The sequence below is a fragment of the Lepisma saccharinum genome, chromosome 13, assembly GCF_977018435.1.
Source record: "Lepisma saccharinum chromosome 13, izLepSacc3.1, whole genome shotgun sequence".
Lineage (NCBI taxonomy): Eukaryota > Metazoa > Arthropoda > Insecta > Zygentoma > Lepismatidae > Lepisma > Lepisma saccharinum.
In genome coordinates, this window is record NC_139241.1 from 17,119,663 (window position 1) to 17,143,812 (window position 24,150).

Consider the following 24,150-nt stretch of genomic DNA (forward strand, 5'->3'; position numbering starts at 1 on the left):
AAAATCGAGAGAAATTTGCCTCATTGCATTCAAATGTGATGTCAATTCTCTCCAGGTGGTGGAGAACCAGTTCAGTGTTTCAAACGACACATAAATTCCTATATCAACATTCATATTTCAAATTTACGATTTTTGTTTAAAATTTACGATTTTTGTTTAATTGTGTGTTATGTTACTGGTTTAGGGTTTCTTACTTCATGGAATGTGAAAGAATGAAAAATATTCACAGGTTGGATACGATTTGGTGGCTCTGAAGTGCTATGTTGCCAAATTTACGAATTCAGAACTTTGAATTTTTTAAAGGCAGACAAATGAAGTGTTGCAAAGAGTACATATCATATTCCAAAGCAACTATCTGGCTGTCAAGTGGTGTGGATTGTGAATAATAATAAAATGTTTGTGCAAATCTTGTAGTGTATTCAAAATCCACACAAACCAAACTTCAAGCAGTTCTCGTGAAAAGTTTGTGCAGATGGACGTACAATAACATAGTATTCAGCAGGCAATATGGCACAGAGTCATGCCCGACGAATCTGACCAACATTCAGAGCATATATGGGACATACAACAACAACTTTGTTTATGAAAACTCATTTCAAAGCTACAGCCCCTCAATAGATATTTGGTATTCTGAAAATTTTTGTTCTTTCATCATAGCAGTCATGATTGTTTATTTTTCAGTTGTGTACATGTTTCAAGTGAAAGTATGATAAGGAGGCAGCATCTTATCAACAGTCAGTGGCATTCTGAAGTGACTGCATTCAACCAGTCTCACCTTAAATAATATGTGTTCACCATCCATGCTTTTCATGCTATTCTTAGATAAGGTTTGCATACAACTTGCGTAGTAGTTACATTCGCAATATTCAGACATTCAATAATAGACAGAAATACCTGATTATTGTATTGCTCCTGTGCTAACACAATACAGGTATATCCAATATGCCATTAGTAAACCTCACATTATTATTAAGGTGCAAAAAAATCAGCTTGGATTTTGAAAATTGTCTTTAACATAAGTCTGCTAGAACATTACCAGATCCTTTACTGAATTTCGCAATGAACTGCAAGAGATAACGAACAAGCTAGCTTCCAGTTCTTTAAATGATTCAGTTACATTAGATTCTGATGATTGCATATTAAGGTAAGGTAAAACTCTTTATCCAAAAGATACCGACTATACTTCTCTGTACAGAGCAGAAGACTGAAACACCCTAGTTCAGATTTGGTGTGTCGTTTCAAGTAACTCTTCTTCAGGACAGTGGTGGTGGTTGTGCTATATTGGTGTGCACTTCAGCATCGCATCCAGAAGAAGTGTTACCATCCCTCTCAAATACCCACACCCATTTCTTCATGTTAAATGTATTGACAACCCAGGTTATAATTATCTTTAACTGAAAATGAAGCTGTGACAGAGTTGCATTTCAAAAAAATGTTAAATGTGAATTTTTACAAGTTTGAAAAATATCAGTGAATTTTCTGTCCATCACTTGAAGAGCAGAATTATGCTGGTATAGATAATTCAGCATTAGATAACTTGACAAAATTGATCAAAACATAGAAATATCAACCTTCAATATAAATATTATCGTCGATTTGCAAAATATTTAGTAAAAACTTCCTCTCTCACCCCACTGTTCATAGTGAACAAGGAGAATAATTGCACTTGCACACATCAAACAAGGTTTCCGATTCAATTCTCACATGCAGAAAATCAATTGTAATCTATTTAGAAGTTGTTTATTTCTAGTGACCAACTGTCCAAACTAACAACATTAAGTAAAACCAAGAGAATTAATAAATATTAAAAAAATAATAGTACTCATTCAGTCTGCAGTTCCTTGTTTTGTTTTGTCTTTCCCTTGCTCTGTAACCCTATATTTACTGTAGTCACTGCATGCTGTGTAAATTAATGAAGATCATTTGATGTCATTCTTTTGTGAAAGGTTGGTGTTTGTGCTCCAGCTTCCGTCAACATAGCAGATTTTGGCATGTGGCGATGAATCTTAGCTAAAGCCCATATGTTATTATATTTTGAAACTATTTTTGAGTTATTGATTTTACAAAGAAGAATCATTATTCAGGAATCTAAGAAAGGCATTCATTCAGCCTGTACTAATTTTGTGAGCTTTATTATCCTACACTTGTGTTCAATGACATGCTAGAAAAACAGCATGCATATCGTCGATGTTTTCACGAACTGGCGAATATGTCAACTCCCCTGCATCACGAACCGGCGAATGTGCAAAATTTGACATTTTGAGTTTTTGACGCTGTATATGTTGGAACAACTTGTACTTTGCTCTCACAAAGTTTAAAGTTTCTATTAAATATTGCTTAGGAGATAAAGATGGACAACGTCTTGACGAATATGAAAACTAGTATTGTGATAATTTCACGAACTGACGAATATGAAATTCGCCGCTTCGTGGAGAAAAAACATGATATCATTTTACAATCCATTCAGAATGTGTCAGTTCGACTACATTTTGCCTAAGAGATGCCGCTGTAATAAAACGTTTTATATTTCTTTTGTTTTCATAAGAAATATAACCCATTTGTAAGATATCAGAAAACATGTAAGGCACAGTTGTTTGTGTTTCTATTGAAGCAGTGTACAGTCTACATTTTGAGACTTTCAGTGAAATTGGCAATCATCTGGTTCACTTCTCGCAACTAAATTCTTTCGAATGGTTTATAAAAGAAATGCCATATTTCTTTGATATTATTTTGAAGAATAGCCTTCTAGCGGTGTGGCTCGTTGTGTAATTATTTAGAAAATATGAATAAGGACATGCTTGTGAAGTGGACTGATGGCAGTACTAACATCGTTAGAAGCCAAGAACTTACACTCCCCCATGGAATGAAGAAGTTGCAATATGGAGCGAAAGTAAAAAATGTGGTGGGATCCTGAGAAAATTTATTATGAAGGTGTTGTGATCGGGATGGAAGAAGATTCTGAAAGTGGTGATACAGGTGATGAACTTCCTCTGTCAGTGCCAAAGAAGAGCTCAGGTGGTGTGATCAATGACTCGAGTGCAGTAGTTAGTGACGTTGACAGTTCTTCAGAAATGTTAGCGGATGATGAGGACAAGGATCCTGATTTTCTTATATCTTCCAGTGATAATGAATCGTCCGTACATTCCTCACCGAGGAATGTTCACGCTGTATTGTGAAGAAGAAACATTTGCTGCATGCGTAACGTGTCAGGATTTGGTTTGTTACAATCACTTCATATTGGATTGCGCCGAGCACAACAGACGTGTTAGTGTACAAGAGAACAACAACCCTCCGGGATCAAGCCACACAGATTTTAAAGTAGATGGTTCTCAAAAGGAGGATGTTACTCCAGTAAAGCGAAGGGTTTCCGAAAAGGTAAAAGTAAGAAAAAAATGTTAAATTTCTTTCTCCAAAAAAGATCTTTGTGGTTTGTGTAAGACGTACAACTCATTGAAATCAGCTAATTGTTTATCTAATCATTCTGACTTGATTAAAAAATATAACAGGCACGTACAGGAAAAACAGAAGGTGAGGGAAATTAAAGGTGCAAATTAAAAATCCACAGGAGTTCGTGGCTGCTTGCTTTGACATGGAGCAAGTCATAAATCGACCACAGAGCAAATGAACTGAACTGCATTACAAAAGAAAAATATCAGCCTACAATTTTACAATTTATGAATTAGCTAGTAAAAGCGGTCATTGCTACGTTTGACACGGAGGATTAGCGAAAAGAGGTCCGAAGTTTCTGTTGATGAAAGATGAACAAGGTGTGAAACAGGTAGCGTTCTTCGCCGATGGATGTGCATCTCAGAACAAAAACAGTATCCTGCCTTCTATGTTCGTTTATTTCTTTAAACAATGAAGCACAAAACATCAACACCATACATGTTTTCTTCTTCGAAATGAGTCACGGACAAAGTGAAGATGATGCTATTCACAGTACAATTGAAAACGCACTTCGACAGAGTGAAGATATCTTTATCCCTGCCCAACTCATCCCGGTAATCAGGATGGCAAGAAAGAAACAACCATATGCTGTTCATGAGTTGCATACTAAAGACGTCTTAGATTGGAAACAATATTCGCAGTACTTACGTATCCTAAAAGTTAGAACAACAAATGAGGTCAACCCGTGGACTGGACAAAAATCATGCAAATTCAAGTGCGCAAGGGTTGTCCCAATATATATATAAACACATCGCATACCCTAAACACACACTCAAGTATATCACTTCCTAATCCATGCAGTACTAAAGAGAACAATTTACCACCAAGGGCTTTTACTTCAAAGCCAAAACGGACTATGAAAAAATACCAGGACTTGCTGTCATTATGTCAAGGAGAAATACCAGTAATTTCTCATCCTGATTATAAACACTTTTATGTCAGATTACCTCACTAATTGTACAACCATTTTGCATCTATTAAATTTGTATTTGATAACAGACTAGTGTTGGTCAATGTATTACTATTTTGTTCCTTACATTTTATTTCCTGACTTTTATTATTCTTGAAATTTATTTGCGGGCACGTCTAGTATTGTGTGAATTTCTCTGTTTCTCACTGTTACGTATTAAACTGTTATGGTGTATGTTATGATTAGTGTATTAAGGATTTGCCTAATATTTAACTCTGTATAAATATCCAATAAATAAGTTGAAAGTTTTAGTCTTGAACTGTAGAATTCGCAGTTTTAGTGAAAATTACAATGACGAATCAAGCTAAAAATATTCCAAAAATATTTTTTTTGTTTTCACGAACTGACGAATAGATTCAATTAAATCCTTTGTTCATTTATTGTTCATTAAAATTCTTTCTACGGTGTTCTTTCTCATGTGAACTACCTTCTCACACAGCATTTATTGTTATCTCAAAATATAGTTTAGGTTGAATATATTTTTCAATGATTCGCAAGTAACGCAAAATTGTCTACTTTCAACTTCGTTTTTCTCAAAATCAGTATTTTGCACATTCGCCGGTTCGTGATGCAGGGGAGATGACACATTCGCCAGTTCGTGAAAACATCGACGATATGTAAGGGGAAGAAGTGAATATGATCCTGAAGTCATGTTAATCGGGCCATTATACAGATATATATATTCTTCTTCCTTTGAATTGTTTATATTCTCCCATCCACATCGTGAATCTCAATTTAATTTGATTTTTATTTAGTCTCTCTTTTCTTCCTCTGTTTGCTAATCACGGTGATGATGATAAATTATGATATAACAAAATTGATGATGGGATGCTTGCAACAAAGACCAATGCCCAGAACAGAATTCGAAACTGGGTCCCATGGGTGAATGTCAACGTTGCTGTTAATGTTATGCTTGCATAAGGGAATAATTGAACCAACATTCACTTCCTTTAGCTTTCAAATAAATATGACCTTTTCCCCAAGTAAAGGAACTGAATCATTCTTTTTAAAGTTTAGTTATTGGATAGTGACTTATTCGAACATTTGTTTTCATATTTTTCCCCCTGCCTCTCAAATTTAAAATTAGAGACTCCTTTGCCTCAATAATTTCAATGTAAGGTCTTCCTCTTAACACTTTTCTTTCATTCGGAAAATCATAAAATTCCCAGCATGTGGTGAAAAACTTTAGTGGTAAGAAACACTTTTACGAACATGTACTTTGGGTGTATTTCCACACATGATCAGCTCCGAAGTTGGACTTGAACTTAAACGAGTGTGCCAATATGTGTGAACAGATGTATACAAAGTCGACTTATTTTTGGAATATTCAGTTCGTTCATTTTTTTTAATCAAATGTCTATTTTTCATATAAATGACACAGAGGTTAGTGGTAAAATCCAATATAAGAACTTCCTTTTGAATATAATGTTGCCACCTTGTAACAAGATGTGCCAGGTTCAATCCAGTGGAGTCACAAGTGGTTTGGATCCTACTTTGAACTGTATTTCCAGTTTTTATTAATCTGCTTGTGCATGAAGTGGACTTAAACTAAACTCAAACCTTTTGAATATGTTCTTTTCTTTTCCCACTGGGTTTACCACAATTAGTTAATATTCTGTTGGGATACTGGATGCATTTCTTGCTTTAGTTACAGCACATAATGTGAATGGTAGTATGACAATGTTCGCAGAACATTTGCATTCCTTGCAATAATGGTGATAATAATAAGTGGGATTTCACATCAAGAAGATACCCCATGGATATAATCAAATGTGTTGGATTGTCAGCATGAAACTGTCAAAATGTACCACTTCAAACATGTGTACTATTGAAAAGATGTACAAACACAAGAATGTTACTGAGAAATGTTGTTTCTTTTGATGTCCTCTATATGTTTCTGTGGTCATGGGCTTCAATTAAAATTACACCCTCAACATAAGAAGCAAATGCTAAGACAAATGTTATTTTTATTAGTGTACATATTATTTATATAATTGTTAAACATGTATCAGGCAGAATTAAAAGAATGCAGTTTCATGTAAACCACTAAAATTAGATGTGGAAGAGAAAGTGCGAATGAATGAAATGTGTGTCCTAAAGTTTCATTATAATTTGAGGCATATATTAACTCTGTAGACTGGTACTCTACTGAAAATTCTGTCTACTGTTTTCAGTAGATCAGTAGGTGTTTTGAAACACCTAATCTTTTCAGTACAGCTAATGATTTCCACTGTGTGTACTGTTTTCAGTAGCTGAGCTGCACTGCTAATGCTTTCTATTGTTTTTGGTAGTTCATGTGTGTCTACTGTCTTGAGGAGCTAAACTATACTGTTAATGTCCTCATTAACATAATTGTACAAGTAACGTTTTTTATTTTGTTCAGTATACAGGGTGTGTCAAAAGTAATAGAGCAAACTGACACAGGTGAAGTACATGATAATAGAAGCAAAAAAGTCTCAGTAAACATGGGTCTCCAAACGAACCGTTTTCGAGATAATTGCAAATGTGTGATTACAAGCCGCCACTGACTTCATTGTTTGTAAACATCATCCCAGTTGGTAAAATGCTAATAATGTGTGCGAATGTTTGGTTAGAAGCTGTCACTGATTGCATTTTGTAATCACCGAGTGCTTTATCCATCCTGTTTGATTCCCACACTACCTCTCATAAATGTTATGTTTTGTAAACAAAGAGCAAACCTCGGAACGCGCAAGGAGTAAAGCACTCTGTGTTTATAAAATACAATGAATGACAGCTTCTAACCACACATTCGCAGACATTATTAGCATTTTACCAACTAGGACGACGTTTACAAACAATGAAGTCAATAGCGACTTGTAATCACACATTCACAATTATCTCGAAGCTGGCTTGTTTGCAGACCCATGTTTACTCAGACTTTTTTGCTTCTATTATCGGGTACTTTCACCTGTGTCAGTTTGTGCTATTACTTAGTAGACACCCTGTATTGCTATATGAAAGCAGTACTATTATCAGAAGTGAGAAATTTGTGTTACTGAAAATGCAATTTAAAAATCACATAAATCAACTAAAATGTATGTATGGTAAAGCATGTGGAATTTGCAACTTGGAATACTTTCACACAACAGAAGATCGAAAGTAGTGAATACATTTTTAAGTATGTGATAATGCACATGTAGAAAATTGAAAAAACATACAGTTTTGGACATACGACATTGTTCTTCCTGTATTCACACAAAGAGCAAAAAATTAGTTTAAACAAAGACCTGACACTCAAGGCTTGAAAAACCAAAACAATAAACTCTGTTGACTGTGTTGATCAGAAGAGGGCTCCTTTCTGCAGTTGCATTGCATAGATATAACAACATCCTTGGAAATTCCATGAGTAGTTTCTGAAGAAGGAGTTGTTGTAACGTATTCATTAGTACATATCTGACTTCGGTAGTATTCATTAAAGAAAGGGTAGAAATTCAGTTCATATACTGTTTTTCCAATGCACTTCAAAATCACTGAACATATCGTCGGTCCAATTACATAACGACCTATCTAATTTTTTCCAACATTTCAGGAGAAGCAAAAAACGTTTTCGCCCACACTTTCATAGATGTTTGTGAGAAAACTATTTACCCCATAACAAATTTTGTTTTGTCATTAAATTGTATTATGTTTCTGCTATAAAATAGTGTGGTTGAATGTTACATGTGTTGCGTTACGTGCTTGAAATTTCATAATTTCTTGACATACGTTGGTATGTCAGATCAAAATAATTACTCACACAGAAATATCTTTGAGATACGCCATGCAAATTAGTATCAAGTTACAGCTTCATGATTTGAGAAATCTTCTTTTTTAGTCAAAATGTTAGCAAAACTATATAATATTTATGATTTTATTGTTCATGACGCTTTTTTTATTCAAAGTGAATGGTTATTTTTATTTTGAAGTTCTTTAGATTTACATGCTTTAAGTATGTGTACAAATTACAAAATTCTTCACTACAAGTACAATTAAAAAGCTATACATGTGTATATGTAGCTATAATTTGGCTACATTACATAAACATCAATAAAACATTTTTGTGGGATAGAGTGGAGAACATATTCAGTGATTCAAATTTGCATAAAAGTTTTTGCAGTCACTGTCTAGAACAACGGGAAAAGGACCTTCACACATTGACAGTAAATTTGCATATTTCTCTTGCGCTATTTTCACAGATTCTTTGTTCAATGGAGGTGACATTCTTCGCAGCTATATCTTTTTTATTACATCTCTTTACTATGATTTTTGCGGTATTCTCTTGCAGTAAACTTGTTTTTATGTAGATAGTATCGGGCTTGTTGCTCTGCAATCGTAGTTCACGAATATCGTTCCAACTGAACTTAATACCATCATCGGTCTTCTTAAGCTGGAAAAGCATCAGATCTTCAGGAATTGCCTTATAATTCAGAAAATCTTCCATCTGCATTGTGTGCACGATGTAAGGATGGTTTCTTCGGGCTAGTTTTATGATGGGTTCAGGCTGAGAGGGGACAAATATCTCTCCAACTTTCAGTAAAGATCTGGAGATTGCACTGTGCACAGAGTCTCCCTCGTTTTGTCCATGATGAGGCTCAAAATATCTGAGCACAATTTCTTTTATATTCTCTGCTTTTAGCATTACATGCATAAGCGCAGCCACCAGAATCCTATTCTTGTTTTGGCCAACACAACTGTCAGCATATAAGTGAACTGTATTCTTCTTTTGTTGGTCCACTTTCTTTAGATACTGGTAAAGACAGGTTGCTATTTCACATGATCCACGCTTGCTGATTCCTTCATGCCACAAGAAACAATGACAATTGTTCATGTTCAGTTCATAGACAGTGAAGTTGTAGTTAGTGAGACGTATATTGTAGAACATGGATGAGTGGATCGACATAGGCAAGTGAATAACTTGTTGCAGATCAAAAACAGCAGAACAGGTCGTTGTAGTCTTACTTATTCCTTTAATTCTCTCACTTTACTTTTCTCTGCAACGTGCTGCTTAAATTTAGCTTCTAGCTTCATTTTATGTTCATCAGATCCCGCATTGTACGTAATGCATAATCCACACTGATCTTTTTTGGGTTGATGAAATGCAAGATTCATACCCTTGAAAACATTTGCGTATGTTTGCAAAGATACTTGACATGTTGTGTCGATCTCTTCCTTGTACATCTCATATATCTTCTTTACAGTTAAATCAGAATGCAGATACTCCTTTGTTGAATATTTTCTACAATAGTGAGACTCCATTCGTGGAAAGCGATTTATGTGATCTTCTACTATACTCAGTTTCCTCTCGTCATTTTCTTTCAAATGTTTGTATCTTCCACCTTGTTTATCAGTTAGTAATCTGCCTGTTTCTTGAATGTTGTTCACTGTCGTACGTATAAATCGTTCGCTAATTCCAAGAGTATTCAAAAACATCTTCTTGCAAACCTTCAGCCTTCTTCCATCTAGGGAAAGATAGTAAAATTGTGTTTTTGTACGTCTCGATGCTTGTTTTGTGGTTTTTTGTCTCGTATCTTCTACGTCAACGTGTCGTGCTACGTACTCCCTTTGACGTTGCAAGTTTCCAAGATCGAAAAATCCATTTAAAATAATTATTCGTGATTTCTCATTGTTCTTCCGTACATAACATTTTCTTCCTTTGTGGGTGCAGCCTGTGCAGGGGAGTTTCAGCAATTTTCTTTTCCTAACAACCTTCCCTGTAGTTGAACTATCCTCTGTTAGACCGTTTCGCTATTGTTAAGATTTTGACCGCTGATTTGTAAATACTGAAATATACATTTCTGCATTGCTTTATTTTCGTCTTTGTGAGTGTATTGGCCCCATTTTTGCATTTTTCAGCTGTAAGCAAAAAGAGATACGCCAACTTGCGAAACAGTTTAGGATTTACTTATCTGACATACTGACGGAAGTCAAGATACTCCGCTATGTCATACCAAATTTTTTAAGAAATTGAGATACGCAAAATCAAAAAAATATTCATAACTTCCTTATTAATTGGATTTGAGTTACACCGATTTGCCAGGTGATGCAGGGCACCAGTATGATCACAACGATGTTAATAACTCAATTTCGCAAAAAAATGAGATACGTCGTTATGTCATGTCATTGGACCAACGATATTGAGTCAAGAGTTAGTCTGTCTATTCTTGGAGTGAATAAATGATTATATAATATATTGTAGCAAGTGTTATGCATTATTATTCATATTGTTTTTTTCAGTACAGAGACCTACTGTACAGTACAGTAGCTGTACAATAGGTATATAGTAGGATTTAGTACATTTCATAAATTATAATACACAGTAGAAATTTTCACCAGGGTATAGAAATAAGAAAATTGACATGCAGTAGGAATATGTTGAGAGATGTTCATTTCTCTGGGAATAGATTGGTCAGTAAGTAGTTTGAATCACAAACGTACATATTTTATAGAATAAACCCAATGAAGAATCGCTACATTTATAATAATTATGTGGTAAATTATCAATGTTCTAACATTGTCTTTCAGGTTAAAACATTTAAATTTTACAATGCCAAGTTTAATTACAAATTGTGGTAAACCGTCAAGAACTATATGTAGTAACGAAAAGTATATTGGAGATCTGAAACTGAATCATGCCAGGATTTCTACCTGCAAAGGGAAAAACATTGAGACCAAATCGAAGTGTTATCATAAGGACACACATAATAGATCACCTTCCTTAATTGAACGTAAGCACAGAAATAACGCTAATAAAAAAGAGAACATTAAAGTGCTACCTAGAGTTCTTAAAAAAGTTGATGCTTTCAATTGTGCTCAATGTGGAACATCTTTTAGAACAAAAGTACGCTTAAGACATCATATCCAAAAACACGAAGAATATATTTCGTTGCAACAAAATCAATGCAAAACAACATTCGTCAATGAAATAACAATGAAAATAAATTTTAGCCATGATGATATTCACCCATTCGAATGTCATCAGTGCAAGAAGAAATTTGATGAAATTGCAAGCTTAAAAGAACATTTGAGAATTCACGATGGAATTCGCTCATATGAATGCTCTCAGTGCAAAAAGAGATTCACTGAAAATGGAAGTTTGAAGAAACATTTGAGAATTCACAGCGGAATTCGCCCATATGAATGCCCTCGGTGCAAAAAGAGATTCACCGAAAATGGAAATTTGAAGAAACATTTGAAAATTCACAGCGGAATTCGCCCATATGAATGCCCTCGGTGCAAAAAGAGATTCACTGAAAATGGAAATTTGAAGAAACATTTGAGATTGCACGATGGAATTCGACCATATGAATGTCCTCAGTGCAAGAAGAGATTCACTCAGTTAGGAAACATGAAAATACACTTGAGAATTCACGATGGTATTCGCCCATATGAATGTCCTCGGTGCAAAAGAAGATTCACTCAGTTTGAAAGCTTGAAGAATCATTTGAGAGTTCACGATGGAATTCGCCCATATGAATGCTCTCAGTGCAAAAAGAGATTCACTGAAAATGGAAGTTTGAAGAAACATTTGAGAATTCACAGCGGAATTCGCCCATATGAATGCCCTCAGTGCAAAAAGAGATTTAATGATCTTGGAAACTTCAAAAGTCATATGAGAATTCACAATGGTTCTCGCCCATATGAATGCCCTGAATGCAAAAAGAGATTCACTCAAAATGGAATCTTGAAAACACATTTGAGAATTCACGATGGAATGCGAATGTCCTCAGTGAAATAAGAAATTTACTAAATGTGAAAGCTTGAGAACATATTTGAAGATTCACAATGGATGTCACCTGTGTGAATGCCCATAGTGCGAAGAAAGATTTACTCAAAATGGAAGATTGCAAACACATTTGAGAGTTTACAGTGTAATTTTGTGAAATAAATTTACCTTCAATGCACAATTTGTATTTTCATGCAAGATCTAATGATGAAAATCGACTAATGAAATGTTATGAGTGTAAAAAGAGATTTATTCAAAATAGAGCATCAAAAACAGAGATCCACTCTCACATTTCACAGAATGTGTCCTTGAAAAAGCAACTTACTGAAAATGGATATTCGGGAATTGTCCCACACAAATTCTCTCTTGCCAAAATAGATTTACTGAATGTGACCACTTAGAAACTTATTTCGAAATTACTAGAGGAAATCACCCAGAATAATGCCCTCACTTCCAAAAGAGTTACCCAAAACAGAAACCTGAAAACCAGGCCTCTACCCAGGATTTTTTTGAGGGGGGGCTCAGGCCCAAAGGCGAATTTTCATAAATTTTCTCTCATATTATACACTACACTACACTACACTACACACACACACACACACAAACAAACAAACACACATACTCTATGTGATCAAAAGTATCCGGACACACCGCGAAACGTGTGTTTATCATAGAGGGCAACACAGTACTGCCATCTACAGCGTGGAACACATAGTCAGCGAACTCAGTAGTCTGCACACAGTGTGAGACAGCAGTATGGGATGGTCTGAGGAACTCACAAACTTTCAACGTGGTCAGTTGGTTGGGTGCTACTTGTGTAGGAAGTCTTGTGTGTGAGATTTCCACCCTCCTAAACATCCCTCTGTCCACTGTTTCCGATGTTATAGTGAAGGGATGTGTACAACCCAAAAGCATGCAGGCCAACCTCCCATGTTGACCTCCAGAGACCATCGAGTGTTGAAGAGGGTCGTACAGCATTATCGTCAATCATCCATCGCCACCATCACACATGAATTCCGAACTGCATCAAGATCTACACCAAGCACCATTACTGTTTGGCGCAAGGTGCGGCAACTTGGTTTCCATGGCAAGCAGCTGCCTATAAGTCAAACATCACACAGACAAATGCCAAACGCCGCCACGTGTGGTGCAAGGAGCATCGAAACTGGACCATAGAACAGTGGAAAACCGTTGTGTGGAGTGATGAATCACAGTACACAATGTGGTGATCCGATGGTAGGGTGTGAGTGTGGTGAATGCCTGGTGAACGACATCTACCAGCCTGTATAGTGCCGACAGTGAAATTCGGAGGTTGCGGGGTTACAGTGTGGTCATGTTTTTCCTGGAGTGGGGTTTGGCCCCCTTGTTGCTTTACATGGCAATGCCACGGCACAAGCTTACGTTGACATTTTAACAGCTTTCATGCTGCGTACCGTCGAAGACCAGTTCGGGGTTGACCATTGTGTCTTTCAACATGACCGAGCACCCGTCCATACTGCAGGGCGTGTGGGGGAGTGGTTTGACGAGAGCAACGTCCCACTAATGGACTGGCCTGCACAGTGTCCTGATTTGCATCCCATAGAACATCTCTGGAATGTTTTGGAATGCCGACTTCATGCTAGACCACACCGATCCACATCAGCAAATCTTCTCATTTTGCCGCTCTGCGAGGAATGGGCTGCCATTCCTCAGGAAACCTTCCAGCACCTGATTGAAAGTATGCCTGTGAGAGTGAAAGCTGTCATCAAGGCTAATGGGGGCCAACACAGTATTGACTGCCAGTGTTCCGGATGGAGGGTTGCCCAAATTGTACTTTATTTTCAGGTGGGTGTCTGGATACTTCTGATCACATAGAGTATATATATATATATAAATTGTGGGGGTGTATGGTTGATTTGATTTGAATTTTTGGGAGCGTCAGCACTTAGGCTATTTTGCTCCCATCACATTATACGGGGCCAGCCCCTTACCATTACAAATAACAACTCTAACGTTGCGTAACTAAAAAAAATTAAAATGTTCTGACTTACTTCTGTTAAAAGCTGAGGCTGTAAAGGGACACTCAGCACACATAAGGACAAAAGAACAGGACAATACAAACAAAATTATACTGGCCATGGGGCCAGTCGCCAGAGCCTCGTTAGTCTTCAGTCCAGGGTGCACTAACGTGGAAGTGAGGTTGACATTTGGGTGTACTACGTGGAAGGTCACCCCTTACACCCCGTGGGGGTGTATGGGAGAGTGTGGTTAGAGAAATTTGCTTATTTTGCTACGAAATGTTTAAGAACAGCATTTTCTAACCTATATGTATACAACCACGTGACAAATGTTTGCAGTTGACCCTGACATTTGTTTCTGTCGGAGGGAGAAATGAAAAATTGTATGCTACAGGTAGACTACATGTATGCATAATACAAACAATTCAAATAGCCTACGAAAAGCAACATATGTGAGAGGCGGTAATTTTAAACCACCAAAACATCAATTTTTGCATAATATCACAAAATTGAACATATCTTAAAAACCATTTGCTCAATTACAATGAAATTTTCATGACTTGTAAACGAAACTTCACACTATACAAAAATGTACAAATTATGACATTTATACTATAATAACAAAAATAATAATGAAAATAAAAACTTACATGTTGCGCTTACAAAGTACTCCATCTGTGTTCAAATTTAGATATGAGTTCAAACTTGTCCCTTGATATCGTTTTAGGAAATATTGGGGTCTCAACAGATGGATCTTTACTCTTTATAGTTGGTTTTTGAAATATACCCATAAGCATAAATATTCCCAGAACAAGATATATTTCTTCCACGGTAACTGGTTGCCATTTGCACATTCGTGAACGTGGTTTCAATGTACATTGTTCAATATAAGTGTCGGCATATAAGTTAGTTTCTCTGACAATGAGTTCTACAACTTCGTTGTCAAAAAACAACAAAAAGGCATCAAGAACATTAATGACTGCTTTTTGGGGACCGCACAATACACAAAACGCAAGTTTATTTGCTTTGAAAGAGTCATCAACTTTTCTCCAGTTCCAGGTTACATTCAATGATGCAACAGGTGAGGATGTAATGCCATCTATCACTGACACTATCTATTTCCTGTTCTGCATAGTGTACTTCACTTTCACCTGTAGATAGAAATGAAGAAATTGAACCTTCATTGTCACTTTCCTCTAAAAATGCACAAATTTCGCCCGCTTCGATGCCCCCCTTTACCCGCTTGTGCGATGCCATTTCTCAGCTGTTTTTTTTTTTTTACATAATAAAGTGATGCAATCGCACATAATTTCATGTAATTGGAAGGAAAACCAACAAATGCCAGCACATTGCAGTCTACTCTTAAGTTACATGCGTTTTCGTTCATGTGGGAAAACAACAGATGGCAGAATATGCAGCATTTTGTCACTACTACACGGGACGTATACGTGTACGTCGAACCGCCTCTAGAAGCACTATGAGGGTCCGTACACGTGTACGTCGAACCGGCTTGAAGAGTTAATTCCCCTGTCTTTTTCAGGAATTGAAAGCTTTTTTTAAAAAAGAAAATCATTTGTTTCCAGTTACCTCAGTCCTAGCCATGTTTTCCTGACTCCTCCACATGTCCAGGACTTTGGAGTCAGTGCGAACCATGTAAATAAATTATCTGAAGGGAACGGCTAAGTGACTTCACCCTGCCACTGTGTCTGCTGGCATAATATTGTTTCTATGGTGTATTTTCGCTTTTAGAATCTTATTCGAAAGTAAAAATAAATGCCAGTGGCAACCAAGAAGGTATTAAATGGGGTTGCATACATGTGGGATAGAAAATGTCATTTTCAAGCTTGACTTTGATGTCCTCTGTACACTGTTAAATTTGTCTGTTGTACAGTCACACCAGTGTGTATTTATGTTCAAGACAATTACAAGTAGAAAAGAAGAAAAGTTGCAGTAAATGAAATTCCGATTGATAGAATTTTGTAAATAATAATAATGTTTTGGACAAATAACAATATATGTTAAAGTACTTCAGCCAGTTTTTTGCCCCAAAAATCTATGACGATTCTGCTATGGAGTGGATTTTTCTATTTACATAATATTTATTAATCCTAAGCCATTGAGTGGCAGAATGGACATCAGTTGCAGAAAACCCCTGATGTTTGCGAAAAGGAATCACAGACATTGCAGTGCAGCTGGAGAGCTAAATGCCCCTTATATGTTTGGTTTTGTATTGCAGTTATTGAGAACCTTTCTTCCATAATTTAAAGAGTATAGAAAATTCCCATCTATTCTAATTATGTGAAACATTAGTGACACTGTAACAGAAGAAACCATTCAACAATCAAGGGGTTCCTATTTATCGAGTGTCAAACAACTGTTCTTGACTCATAAAAAGTTCAGATAATTTTAATAATGTACAATATTCTACAGAATGTCTAACATAAGCAGCACAATATCTGTAGTGGCGCACTAGTCTTTGTTCCCTTATAGCAAGTAGTGTCTGAGCCAAGACGAAAAAGTCGGGACATGGATTAAAAGATATGGAATGTCCCAATTAAATCGGAACGTCCGATAGCCTTGCATCAATGGTTATGGTCATTCCATGCCAAACCATTCAATAGTTGTTGCATGACCATTTTAGAAAAAAATCATTTTTAGTACATACGTTTGTACATGTTTCCAGATATCAAAACCAATGTTCAAAAAAAAAATTATTGTCTTTAGTTCTCCTGGGGCAGCCATTTTTCCAACATGGCGCATGGCTTTTTTTGCTCATTTAGCACTTTTCAGAAACCTTAATATTTCAAAAACCATTAGAGCTAGAGACCTGAAACAAAATTAATTTTGTAGCTAATGAAGTATACTTTCTATGATATTCAAGTATGTTTTGCTTAAAATTATATCGTAAGTACGAAAATTATGGTGGAAATTGGGGTAACAATAGTTAAAAAATTGGATTTTTAAGCCCGATTTTTTCAATGAAGGGGTTTAGTCTAACACTTGATTTTCTTTTCATGTGTAAACCTGCCTGCAGGGTGTCTGTACATAAAGTATCAGTGCTTAGAAATGCAACCCTTTTTTACAGCATGGGCTCAAACATGGCCGTTCATTGAATTTTGACAGTTTTCGGGATTAAATATCTCAGATGGGTCCTCTTCAAAAATTTTGAAATTTGGCACAAGGGAAGCCCTGCATAAACCTAACTCACACTAAAAATCTCAACTTTTAGATTCAACTCATTTTGGTCAATATGAGGTAACGTATGTCACCTAATTTCTGACGTTGCAAAGTAATTTTAACCTACATCCCATACTTAGAATAACGAAGTCTTTTTTTTTTAATTTTGGGTTAAATAAAGCCTCAGAAAATATAGCAACATAAGGTTTTAATACTTGACTTACCAGAAATTGAAATTACAAGGTATGACAATTGAAAATCTGTAAAATTTCATTGCAAAAGGTTTGATTTATTAGGTACCCATGACCAGTTGGTGTTGTCAGATCCATCACTGAGCTTCCCCCCCATTTTTTAAATGTAGCAGTACTCACAATTTAAGGTAGGCAGTAGCATGCGCAGGAATTTCGAAAGGGAGGGGAGGGGGTTACATATACTTTTTTAGTATACAGCCCTGTTTTTGGCACATTATCCTGTCTTTGACTTAATTGTTTATGGAATACTAGGCCAAAGGTATTGGGTTATGAACCTCACCAACCCCTCCTTGGGCACATCACTGAAAGTAGGCTATTTGTTTTGGAGGGTCAAAGCTGGTAGTATATATTATTTTAGTTTCCTTTATTTTCCACATATATTTTTTTCTTTTTTTTTCTCCCAAGAAAATACATTCGTTGAAGTAGATGTGAGTGATGCACAGCAGAAGATTCAGAGACATGTTTTGATAGGATATGAGGCAAACCTGGAATTGATCTGTACATGGACAATCTCTGCTGTCATTCTTCCTTTGCCTAATGTGCCGAGAGTAGTGACTTGTGAATGTTCGTTATCTGTGACAGGAAATGGAGTGTTCTGTAAAATTTTTAACTGGAGAAGACTGTCATAAATACACTTTTCGTAAGACCTAACTAATCTTAACGAACTCAGTGAAAATGATAAAACACTTCTTAGGTCAAGACTACAGGTGTATGGCTTAGAGACAATATGCAAATACCATTGAAAATAGTTTTTTATATGGTAAAGTATGTTGTGATCTTCAGAAGTACCACTTAAAGAAGAAGTTAAGTAAGGAAATTGTAAAAATCAATTTGCATCACATGGTAAGGCAAAAAGTGTCAAAAAAGCCTTATACCAGTTAAATCAATATGCCTGACATGTTGGGAGTAAAATTTTCATATCTGGAGAAAATGATTCACTTAAATGCCAGAATGGAAATGATGTCTTTGTGCCAACACAAGAAAAACTAAAGGAAATGATTGAAGTCTGTTCTGTTTTTGATGTATCTTCTGTTTCAGAACTGAGGTTGCTGATTGCAGAGAAACAATAAAGTGCTCTTGCTCGAAAAACTATTCACATCATACAAAGAGTGCAAAGGAAACTGGAAAGTTGCTTTTTACAAAGTATTAGAACTGAAGAAAAGGAAAGCAAGTGTGACAATCCCTTGCGTGGCCAGTACAATCATATAATTAAAATTATAAGAAGAAAAATGTAAATTAGCGGAAACTAATGTTGAAAAGGTCAGAATCATCAGTTTGATTGCTAGCACTTGTTCAAGAAAAAATATGTAATGAACTGAAGGTTTCTGTTAATTTACTTAGGAACTTAGAATTCTGCCTGATTTAACAAAGAGAATGAATAGGAAACTGGAGCTGACAACACCAACTGGTCATGGGTACCTAATAAATCAAACCTATTACAATGAAATTTTACAGATTTTCAATTGTCATACCTTGTAATTTCAATTTCTGGTTAGTCAAGTATTAAAACCTTATGTTACTATATTTTCTGAGGCTTTATTTAACCCAAACTTAAAAAAGAAAAAGAAAAGACTTCGTTATTCTAAGTATGGGATATAGGTTAACCTTACTTTGCAACGTCAGAAATTAGATGACATACGTTACCTCATATTAACCAAAATAAGTTGAATCTAAAAGTTGAGATTTTTAGTGTGAGTTAGGTTTATGCAGGGCTTCCCTTGTGCCAAATTTCAAAATTTTTGAAGAGGACCCATCTGAGATATTTAATCCCAAAAACTGTTAAAATTCAATGAACGGCCATGTTTGACCCCATGCTGTAAAAAAGGGTTGCATTTCTAAGCACTGATACTTTATGTACAGACACCCTGCAGGCAGGTTTACACATGAAAAGAAAATCAAGTGTTAGACTAAACCCCTTCATTGAAAAAATCGGGCTTAAAAATCCAATTTTTTAACTATTGTTACCCCAATTTCCACCATAATTTTCGTACTTACGATGTAATTTTAAGCAAAACATACTTGAATATCATAGAAAGTATACTTCATTAGCTACAAAATTAATTTTGTTTCAGGTCTCTAGCTGAAGGTTTCTGAAAAGTGCTAAATGAGCAAAAAAAAACAAAAACATGCGCTATATTGGAAAAATGGCTGCCCCAAGAGAACTAAAGACAATAAATTTTTTTTAACATTGGTTTTGATATCTAGAAACATGTACATATGTATGTACTAAACATGAAATTTTTCTAAAATGGTCATGCAACCAATTTTTAAAAATTGGTTGATTTGACATGGAATGACCCAAAACTAAAATAGCCCAATATTACAGATTGCAGACTTCTAGAACCTGCCTCTGTCCAGAAACAACCTATTGATTTGCGCAAGGACAAAATCGAAATTCATGCAAAATTTGAAAAACCGTGAACATAATTTTTGTAGGTTTTTTATGTCCAACTTAAAACCTGCCCCCCCCCCCCCCCTTCTGTATGGGCCTGCTAAAAACGGATTTGAGAAGCCATGTGGAAATTTGTCCACAGCAAGATCCTCAATGCAAAAATATGGTACTGAAAATATAAACTTTAGAAATCGGTATAGCATCAAATCATCGCCGACAAAATATAGACGACTTTTTGGACAACGTTTTCCATACTGAGGAACTAAAATCTAACCACGAAAGTCTTTCAGAACACTAAGCAATATGAAAATAAGTCTGAAAGCACCATTTCGTGTCAAAGAATTCTTATTTATAAACAGTATGTACAGAGTGGACTCCAAAGGCAGTCGAACTTAAGACAGTGCTACAAACGTTCCAAATGTGCATGGCCAGTTACAGCGATAGGAGAAATGAAGCTTCTTCGATTGAAAGATGAGAAGATCACTGGTTATTGTTGTTCGTTGTTTTTATTAGGCACGGCAATAGAGCTCAAAGTAGCAGTGATTTCTCGCATTTCTAGCATGGAAAGATGACTCAACCCAAGTAACCAAAAGTAGTTGGGCCAACCGTGCAAAAAATGGTTGGCCCAATGCAAAAACATACTGTTGGACAATGGTAATTTTGGCCGTGGTTCCAACATTGGGTCAACATGTGGTTTTTACGTTGGGTGAACATATGTTTTTACTTTGGGCCAACGTATTGAATACTAAAGAATGGATAGGTTTGTTTTCTGATATATAGATAATTTATTGTGAGGCCAAATGTAAACAATAGTTCAAGTTATTTATAAAAAAAATACACTGCATTTTCTCAGTCACATGGTATCATTGTTTTCAAGGTACTATACCTTCAAGTGGTAGCACAAAAACCTTCTAGAGTTTATTTAGTTTTCCACCTTTCATGGAATTTAGTCTGCACATAACATTGCTTAACCATCTTCACAATAATACAAACAATAAGCAATTCCCAACATATCTTTCATCCATGGCGGCTGACAAGGGACTGGTGAGTGACTGCAAGTTGAAAATAGCTTCTACTTTCATTAAAAATATATTTCTGTGACTGAAATATTCGAAAAGAAACATTGTTACATGTCACTTATTTTACACAAGAATTTTCAGCATTCTCATGAAAAATGTCTTAGCATTAAAAAGTTGCTTTTAAAACTGATTTTGACTCATGTTTCCATGGTTAGGCAAACGTAAGATCAACGTCAATTTGCCAACCAACGTAAAGCCAACTTTTCCCATGTAAAAACTGACGTTGGCCCAATGGTGGTGGTTATTTGGGAAAGGACTAATATAAGACTTGACTTTTCTGTAGTGATTTATTTCCATTTATTCATTGGTATCACATGTATTGTTGCCTCTTGCAATGAAAATGAGCTACGTGAGTAACATTGTATAACCCCTCCCCTCTTACAGAAGGGAGTTTGAAGCATTTTCTTTTGTATTTTGATAAGAGAATGAAGGTGTTTTTCTTTCCTGTAGGACTTTTAGACATTCACTGGCTAGTAAAAGTAAAAAGTAAAGTGCTCCCTTGTGCTTTGCCCCATGCCATGAAGGCGTAGGGCCCCACACTTTCTTGATCTCTGCTGAGCTGTGGGTGATGTGATCAGCTCCATGTCCCTGGCTGCCTTTACCCCGCATAGTTCCTCCAGGTACCCACTTTATATGATGCTGGGTGGGCACCGGAGCCACTTGAACAGATTGAAAAAGTCCCAGTTCTCCCCCACCAGGGATCGAACCCGCGTCTCTTGCATGGTAGTCAGGTACCATAACAACGGAGCTACCATGGCTAGTTTATATAGTATGTAGTATGTAGGGGGATTACTTGCATGCACTGAGATCTATTTTTTTATAATTGGACATATTTTTATTGTTTCCCTCGATTAATTGCTGTCATGGGAATGATCCAGCTCAGCAATGACTGAATGAAAAATGGATAATAAATATCAAAATGCCAAGCTTTACATTCTTCATATATGAGAGTGGTCTTTGCATATTGCCTTCAAATAATCTGTTAACCTACTAAAGCCAAGAGTTTTTTTTTAATTAGTTTTAAGGATAAAACTAATTACAGCCATGTTTATGGTGAAATATTGCAAGTGGTTTCTCAGAAGAAACGAGCAAATAAGGCCACAGAATGTTCTGTTCTGTAGCCCGCGTTTCTCAAAAAAAGTGTGAAGATTTGCACTAAGAAATAAATGTGTCGTTTTATAATTGGAACTGTTAAGCTAATACAATATTAAATCATTTTTTATAATCTAGTTTCCAGCTCCGTCATTGGTAAAATTTGTGCAGTAGCTAGCACGTTGCGACTCCAATGCCAAAGTGAGTTGCCAACACATACTTAATGCTACAATCATGTATACAATTTTTTTTAAGCTTGGTATTTCTCAAAATAATTTAACAGATGATCCAATGCTTCCTTAAGTAGATTCACAAATAAAACAGTATTTTATATTTTAAAGAAAATTATATTCGTCACAAATCATAAGTATTATTGTCATTGCATGGCCATGCCTATATGTAATTTTACAATAATATTTCAGCAGGTATTGATACATTTTGTTTCACATGTTTAGTGAATAAAAGTGCTTTTGTTCTATTTTATGAGTACATCACAAAGGTACCAATATTTGAAGATATATAAATATTGTTGGTATGCTTAAATAGCCATATTTGTAGTTTCCAAAAGGTCTTATCTTCTTATGTTACTAACTAACTAACTCTCTAGCCTTCTTAAACCCGAAGGTTCATGGCTGCAGCAACACAGGCCTTCCATCTGTCCCTATCTTGAGCAAGATCTATATACTCTTTTCCATCCCTACCGATTTCCTTTAGGTCCATCTCAACGTTGTCCCTCCATCTTCGTCTTGGCCTTCCTACAGGTCTCTTACCATCTGGTTTCCCAACAAGAATCCTGTAAACTCCTCTTTCCTCTCCCATTCGTGCCACATGGCCTGCCCACCTAAGTCTTCTTGATTTAATTATTCTAATAATATCTGGACATGAATACAAATTATGTAGTTCTAAATTATGTAACCTTCTCCACTCACCTGTCTCCTCATCCCTTTTAGGTCCAAAGATTTTCCTAAGGATCTTATTTTCAAATACTCTCAATTTATGTTCCTCTTTTAATGTAAGGGACATTATGTTACACTTGTTCCTTTTATTATAGTTACTGTTTATAGTTTTCAATATGTCACCAGAAGATTCCAGCCTGGAGTTTGAAAGTACTTATCTGTTCGGTTTTCTAATGAAAATATCACTCATACACCAGTTCTGTTTTTTAGATTCAAGAGTATGAAATGATTTAACTTTTTCTTCAAGGACCATTATTTCCGTTTTGGTCCATTATTTAACTTAATTTGGACGTATGTCAGCCAAATTTATGAATTTGTGGCTCCGACGCTTATTTGCACATCCTTTTGGCAGCCATTTTTACTTGTGAAGCCTCGATCCGGGTATCCATTATCCTCAAGTTCTGATATGAACACACAGACTATCAGATGAATACTTTTTTATACATCAGAAATGTGCTTTTTTTGACATAAACTGCTGTGTGTATATATATTTTACATGGACAAATATGTAATAAAATTGTTTCCTACAACTTGAAGACATTTTTCTATTATTTACTAACCTAAAAGATAATATTTTGTATGATTTTTCCTCTTTAAGTTATTGCGATTTTTGCGATCTTTGTCCAAAGTGATTTGGCAACACTGCAAAATAGCCATGAACTAAGATGAACTATAACTATTCATTTTCTTTGACGAGTTTCATCGAAATATTAAATTAACTTCAATTGCACCTGTTTTCATTGCAAATGTATGGAAAACCTTGTGAAACAGCTGAGAGTATTAACTAGCAAATAAAGATTCCCGTTTTTTGCAATGCTTGCAATGGAGCATGAAAATAAATAAAATATGTGTCAATATTTTAATTTTGAATAACTTTTTAAATATAGCTCCAATAATGATGAAATTTCAAAATCAGATTAATTGTGGGAAAGCAATTAAATAGAAGCCCCCACTGAAAATGAAGATTTAAATTTCCAATCTTAGCAAATTTTAATGCCCATATAACAGTGCATCTGAATGGATGGGTTATAAAAGAATGCAAAGCACATCTATTCTACGAATGTGC

At 35.7% G+C, this 24,150-nt stretch overlaps 1 protein-coding gene across 1 annotated transcript in view; it reads left to right on the top strand.

The window, feature by feature from the left end:
* Positions 1-12,397, top strand: part of LOC145996883 (uncharacterized) — a 97,023-nt gene extending 84,626 nt beyond the window's left edge. The window contains exon 4 of the mRNA XM_083133438.1: positions 10,940-12,397. Within this exon, the coding sequence (XP_082989564.1) occupies positions 10,940-12,152 (1,213 nt within the window). The 3' untranslated portion in view covers positions 12,153-12,397. The remainder of the gene's footprint in view (positions 1-10,939) is intronic.
* Positions 12,398-24,150: the final 11,753 nt, after the last annotated feature.